General features: G+C 41.1%; 1 protein-coding gene across 2 annotated transcripts; it reads right to left on the bottom strand.

Annotated features, from left to right (window-relative positions):
- Window positions 1-98: 98 nt before the first annotated feature.
- On the bottom strand, window positions 99-6,695 carry agpat9l (1-acylglycerol-3-phosphate O-acyltransferase 9, like). 2 transcript variants are annotated; one of them, XM_026343119.2, is made up of 14 exons: window positions 6,620-6,695; window positions 6,074-6,270; window positions 5,900-5,966; window positions 4,598-4,746; window positions 4,339-4,484; window positions 2,794-2,868; window positions 2,566-2,655; window positions 2,381-2,474; window positions 2,168-2,283; window positions 1,766-1,821; window positions 1,497-1,582; window positions 1,257-1,385; window positions 1,040-1,119; window positions 99-850 (listed from the first exon to the last, which is right to left on the bottom strand). In XM_026343119.2, exons 2-14 carry the CDS (start codon window positions 6,215-6,217, stop codon window positions 742-744), a joined length of 1,341 nt encoding a protein of 446 aa, XP_026198904.1. In that variant the 5' UTR covers window positions 6,218-6,270; window positions 6,620-6,695; the 3' UTR covers window positions 99-741. The 2 variants fall into 2 exon arrangements, with proteins under 2 accessions (XP_026198904.1, XP_026198905.1); XM_026343120.2 differs by having other exon boundaries at window positions 6,074-6,333; window positions 6,620-6,646.
- Window positions 6,696-7,366: the final 671 nt, after the last annotated feature.

A 7,366-nucleotide genomic window follows, 5' to 3' on the forward strand; every position in this document is an offset into this window, starting at 1 on the left:
GCAATTCTGTGAGAAAAGATGAAAGGTCAAGATGTTTACTTTTGAATGATAAAAAAAACTGTGCCCATCAATGTTAAATTCAACTTGGGAACATTATGTGAACAGGTGATGGTTTAATTGACAACTTTGTTATATTGGCATGTCTCTGAATACGTAACACCCATGTTTAAATGTTTTAACCATCATGATCTCGGTATTGTTGTATCTGATAAACAGTATAAGCTAAAAATGTGTTCATAATCTTACAAAACATACAAAACCTCCAGGATCATTTTTCCCCTATATAAGCACACTACAGTTATTCAATTTGTAAACTAATATTTATTTAAAAAAACAATGAAGGAGTCAGCAGACTGAGAACAGATACATCCATAAATCCAGTTTGTTTAACCAGTGCATTGTCTTCAATCACACATTTCATTCAGAGCATTTTCTCAGCATTAGTATTCAATCACTGTTATCTTACGCAGCAGTAATAACAGAGTCCCTTTGTCACACACAGTGTGTTAGCTGTAAAGTTCAATATTGCACTTTATTGCACGTAATTTCTGTTAATCACTGAGACGCTCCTCCTTTTAGCTGTACCAAAGTTTTCAGAGTTTGGTATGTTCACTGTACAGTACTACACTGTGCAGTACTGTATTCCAGGCTTCTACCATGTTAGATAAAGGAGCCTGTTTCCAGTGTACTGTAAATTCTCCCCAACGGGCAGGGGTTTGTCCTTCGTGCCGGTTGTGGGCCTCAGTCACTGTTGCTGCTGCTGTCGTCTCCCACCACCATGTTGCTGTACTTCTTCTGCTCCCACTCTTTAAACGTCTCCTTCACCTTTGCTCTCTTCAGACCTCCATCCCTGCAAAGGCAACCAGGTGGCGACAGGACAAATCATTTCACACAAAAGAGCAACAATGAAGCAGCGGCTGTCACGTGCAACATTCAGACTAAGCACTGCATAAACAGATTTCTGAGAGATTCTTCAATTTAAAGTTTGTTTTATCTTAAAAGAAACACCAGACAATAAAAAGACGTTTGAAAATATTACCATTGTAGATCTACTAGCCCTCCCTGGTGAGCGATGGCCGACTTCACTCTGTTGGCAAACTGGACAGCATCTTCTCCCTGCTGCGATTTTTGAATAAATAAAAGTCTCAGTATGTGTCTCTGTGAGTTTACATACTGTAATTGGACTTGGGGTGGTTGTGGGGTTGGTTTTTTAAGTCTTGTGTGTGCTCACGTGTTTCAGCACATGTCATACACACCTGCTGGTGCATGGCTGGCAGGTACCAGACGTTACACACGAGGGCCCAGCTGGTCATCATCCTCAGCAGGTAACTGACCATGCTATACTTTGAACTGTTCCAGAAAGCATCTCCAAACTTTGGGTCATACTAGGAAAATAAAAAACAAGAAAAAACATAGCAGTACAATGAGACATGGGATTTCAAATTAAAATACATACAAGTTCAGAAAAAAAACTTAAACAGACATAAGTGAAGTACCTTTATGGCAACTGGATATATTGTTGTTCCAATTTCAAAACTCCCCTTTTTAAACATCATGACAGATGTGTTGTTGATACAGGTTCCTGCAGAAAGCAGACATCAGAAGATTAAAGGAGACAGGGTTGTGTGAGTCCTGTCCAAACCCAGATAACATCACTGCTCATTTGCCAGTGCTGCAGTGGCCAGACTGCCATCAGGCACTGAGATGAAATAACAACGCTAAACATAAAACTAGTAATTCTATCTTTCTACATGGTCACACTTACCCTCTGGAAATATCAGAATGGGAAGCTTTTTCTTGTCATTCACATGATCCTTCAGCCTGGAAGCAACACAAAGAGGTAAGGGGGGGGCATTTGCTCACTATATAGATACTGTATTTACATTATGTGCCTTTCAAGGCGATCACATTTGGGACAATGCATCAAACATTTGGAACACATGTCTAGGCGAAGATCTGATATTATGAGACAATGGAATCCAAACTGTGTGACTCACTGTTCAGTAGCAAGTTTCCAAAACATATCTGACCAACAGAAACTATATAGAGCACTTTGCTGCCAGGAAAATGTCAAAGTACCAGAGCAACAACAGAGGCTAAATACACGGGGAGCAGGACATGCACCTACAAGCCTGAAAATAAATAATAAAGTTAGTGGAAAACTGACCTTTTAGTCACTAGGTGGCGATCTTTCATCTCTGCTCTCTCAAACCAGACGTGAGGACAGGACCTCTCCATGGCTCTCTGAACAACTCCCATCAAGCCTCCATGAACTTGGCCCACCTGCAAAACAAATTTGGACAATTGCAGGAGCACGTCATGATTTAACAATAATATCAATCATGTATGTATGTTACAGTAGAAGAAGTTGCCTCCATACCATAGCATAACACCCATCATTGCAGAGAATCACAATGTCTATAGGAGATGTGTGATTGGCAACACAGATCCCGCCTTTTTGGGGTTTATTTTCCCTGTGGTTGTGAGGTGAAGATATGAAGTCAGACTGAGAAAAACTACTCCTGATTTTTAATCTAAAGTTACTAACTGAGAGGGCTTACGTACCGGTTGTGATAGCGAATGGCGGCGGACAGTCCTCGAGCACAGATTCTGTAGCACATGACGTGGACCCATTCACTGAGCCAGGACTTAATCCTAAAAACAGAAATTTATAGGGGGAAAAAAAGTAAAGACAGAGCTAGATAAGCCACTGAGAAGTGAGCTATTTCCAAGACAGCAAGTGGTTCAATATTGTAAGGTACACAAAATGATTTTGTGATATTTTGTGGTCACCTCCAATTTGGAAGGAATCCAACCGCAGACGTTCCTATTACCAACCAGGTCAAACCAATGCAGGCCAGTGTTATCCTGGAACGAGGGTAACACATTCAGTCTTCTTCATGGAAAACAATTATAAACTCATACACATACATTTACAATACTGATTTATTGTTATAACATACCTAGGAAATCTATGCGAACGTACGAAACACAGTATTAGAAGCATGGTCAGATGGCAAATTAGTAATAATAGTAATTAATGCTTTTGGTGTGCGCATGTTATTAATTTGGAGGAAAATTAGGACTTTTTCTAAAATGCAAATAAAATCTATGTTTTTCAAATCAGCTTGAACCTTTATTTATCTGATAAAATGTAAAGAAAAGATTTAAACTTAATTGTGTAGTATAAACCAATTTAGAGTTTGATGTCTACAGCACACTAAAAAAGAAAAGACCAAGTTTATAAAATATTCAAGTCACACTGTTCTGAATGATGCCAAAAGTAGAAAGTTAAGGTTTAACAGGGGAGGACATAATGAATGAACATAAAAGGAGCAAAGGCTCAGTCTTTGTAACCAGAGGGTCAAGATTCAACACTTGAGAAAATTGCCAGTCAGTTTAAAAAAATAAATTTTGAAATGCTAGATTGCAAATATTGTACGACTTTCACCATCTACAGAACACAACATTGTGAAAAGCTTCAGGGAGTCTGGGGAATTCTCTGTGCATAATGGCCAAGGGTGGAACCTCTGCTTAATGTCTGGATGTGTGTAACCTTTGAGCCCTCAGATGGCATTGCATAAGAAACTGTCATTCATGGTGATGAATTAAGCCACATGGACTCATGAGTACAGTAGAAAACTGTTGCCAACACAGTCCACAACTATATTTATATCCTGGCAGCAGTAGCTCAGGTGGTAGAGTAGTCATCTATGAAGTAGTTTGATTCCCGGTGTCTCTTAGCTACTCGTCAAATTGTCCTTGGACACCACACTGAACCCCTAACCCTTGGCACCTCAAAGGGGCAGCCTGTCCACAATGCAAATGCCACCGTGGGACTAACAAAGGTTTCTAAATATATATATATATACCCAGAAAGGCACTTGTGTGAAGAAATGCCGCTGGGTTCTCTGGGCCTGAGCTTATGTAGACAAACTAAAAGGTAGCAGAGGACAGGTTGTCTGTGGTCAGATGAGTCCATGTTGTTGTCAGGTTGTTTTTAGGAAAAACAGATGCCAGATTTTCTGTGTCAAATACCAAAACGCCATCAGTGAGATGCAAAAGCCATCAGGGCAACGTCTTTTTGGAAAGACAAGTGAATGTATAGATACAAGCAAAGGTGATGTAAAGCAGTGGTAAACATGGCTCTGTCCTGTTGAGTGTGATCAAACTTTAAACTTTTACAACACACAATTAGGCCGCCCAGCGTAAACACTGAAAACCTACAATATAAATAAAGGTTCAAGCAAAGGCACCAATCACAGAATGTGGTTTTTCTTGTATTTTAGAAAATGTACAACTCACTGGGCAGAGCCATACATCCACATTTTTGTGTACCTGAGTGGGGCGAGGATGCAGTATCTCACAAAGATGCCGAGGCCGTAAACCAACGTCAGCTTCAGACTGATGTACTGGAAATCGTTGTTTGTGCGAGTCAGTAAGTTCCAGGACACCAGCTCTTCTGAAGAGAACCGCTGCGTCACCTAAACACAACATGACACCAAAATGAAATAACAGTCTGCAAAACCAAGGATTACAAATCAGCTATTACTAATCACATAACAAATTGTGTTCTTGTTAATAAAGAAAGACGTACCTCATCTTCTACAATGCTCTCAATTCCTTTTCTGGTGAAGTAGAAACAGTCACTAAGTGTAAAATCACCACCCACTGGTGGCTTGGGACGACTGCGTCTAAGTTCCCCTAACTCTTTCTCCATTGATCCATCTTCCCTCTGGATAAGACCTGATGCACATACACACGACACACGCGTGAACACAAAGCAGTCAAACGTAATCATCTGATTTAGTATCTGTTCATATCTCTTGAGATTGTGCTGATTGTATTGGAAATGTTTATGGTTTATGGTCAACAGGAAGGAAAAAAATCAAAGTTCATTCAGGAATGTGTTTCTTGTAAGTACATGATATAAAAGTAATACAACTTAATTCAAATGTAACAATATAAGAACAAATTAAACTGTTAAAAGGAGCAATAACACACCTACAACACAGATTTTTACAGTTTGACCTGAACTACACGTTAATAACATGGGAGCTCAGTTGTTCAGAGAGCAGGCATAAAGTAAGTAATAAAGGCTGCACTGCCTGGGATCTAACACCATCCACCAAACAGGTCTCAGGACAGTTAAGAGGTGGCCTCAGCTTGGACTCTGCATTATCTGATAACTAAGTAGGCAAAGTCCAAACCCTGCAGTAACAAACTATGTATTCAATATACAATCAAAGTTTCCTGAACGACGTCTGCCTTATCACGGTTATGAGGAACTTTCCCTTCTTGTATTAATCGTCCACATTTCAAAATGTGACGCTTACATACTTTGGATTATGCTAACATAGGCCTAACTTATGTCTTCTTGTGCTCCAGGGGAGACCACCCTGTGAAGATTAGTGACTGATAAGGCGTTGAGTAATTGCACCTTGTGAGATAGGCAGAGTTTCCAAAGCAAATTCACCCTGTTCCCTGTCATAAAGTTAGTTAACTGAGTCACGGTGCCAGACGGAGACTGCCCAGTGTAATCCAATGATAAATAAAACCATTTCAATCTGCGTTATAATAAGGTCACTTAGCTATAATTCTGTGAGCACGTTTATCTGTAGCTGAAGGACTTTCTCCACTGTGCAGGTAAATCAATTACTCTTTTAAAACTTGGCAAGACCATTGCAACATGCCTGCCCAGACTTGTAATAAAGTGTGTTATGAAATCCAGTATTGCAGCACAACACAGTCCTGTCACTAAAGCCCTATCTTTCACAATAAAGGATATGACAAGACGTTCATCAGCAGAGTGACCTTTAAATCTATCTATCTATCTATCTATCTATCTATCTATCTATCTACTTCGAACATCAACCCATACATACAGTTTCTGACTCACCATTAGACGATGAGGCTTTCAGTGTTTGTTCTTCGATGTGTGCCTTCTGTATTTTCAGAGTGGCCCACTGTAGAGGAGGACAGACAGGAAACACTGAGGACCATCTCATCAAATCTAAATATGTGTACAGCTTAACACATTTGTGAGAAACTTTCCCAGTATCAACAACGGTACCTCTAAGGTTTTCACCAGGATGCTCATGTAGGTCTCAGAGATGCCCAGTGAGAAGCCAAACATAGCTGGGATCATGATGAGGCTGATGATGAGGTACAGCCAAATCTTCAGCGCCCATAGGGCTCCTGCCCAGAAGTCCTCCATCTGCAGCTGATTCCCTGAGATTTGCAGCCCTGTGGCTCAGATGTGGTTCAGTCCTGTCAACAGGGGAAACTGTGTTTCTGTCATGTATTACCACTGCTGTGATCGAGACATGTCCCCTGTAATAAGACACCCTCACTCGTCAGCGTGTGGAGGTCAACAACAAACACGGAGGGCAAAATAAATACAAGGTCGGAACACACTGCAGTTAATTTAATCAGGAGTAAAGTCTCAAAAGGTCGCGGTACACCTCGCAGGCACACGGTGACACGGTGCTGTCACTATCACATGTACTCCTGTCAGAATAAACTAAATTATAACACAGACCTTTTACCCTAGACTGCATTATTTCAGCTTTCTACAGCGATCTACTGCTTTTTTAAAGTTAAAGTTGGTTCATCATACCTGTCAGACTTCAGTCCATGTCCTGTTCTCTTGAGGAATAACTCAAACGGGCAAAGCGCACAAACGCAAACACGCCCATTCACCAGTGGAACAAGGTTCACGGAGCGGCGCGCAGCAGCGCCGCCCTCAGGACGCAGAGGGAAGAGGGACACGTGGACCTGGGATGGACTCCAGCAAGACTCTAAGTCCTGAAGTAAAACCTCATGAGAAGCTAAATACTGAATATGAACCAGATCCTTTCTGTATTGTGCGCAATACAAAACAAATCTAACTGAAAACAGAGAGGAGTCCACGTTAAGGAGCCACTGGAGATATTTCCATGTAGTAGTGATGGTTTTCAGTTTGTCTTGTGGTTTAGGTGCACCAGTCACTGACTCACCTCTAAAATGCTGCTTTAAACCTGATACATTTTGTGAAACAGTATTACTACTGTTTCAAAACGCCCCGGACCTCTCAGACATGTTACTCATCACATCCTAGAGAAGCTTTTATGAGGAATGCAGCCACAATCTCTCCGTGTTGCAGGGTCCCACCTACCCTCAGCAAAAGCTCCTTACAGACGTTTAACAGTCTGTTACGTCCACCCAGGTGATTGAACTCAACACTTATCTGGAGACTTATCTGGACCACAATCTGGCTTCTTGGCCAAATGTGCATCTTCAAAAGGAAACTGTCAGCCTGCCTCAGTAAAACACATGAATTTCCATGATGATGCAGTTCAGCCTCACAGCCAAAAACTTGTGGTGA

This window comes from Anabas testudineus, chromosome 9, assembly GCF_900324465.2.
Source record: "Anabas testudineus chromosome 9, fAnaTes1.2, whole genome shotgun sequence".
Classification (NCBI taxonomy): Eukaryota; Metazoa; Chordata; class Actinopteri; order Anabantiformes; family Anabantidae; genus Anabas; species Anabas testudineus.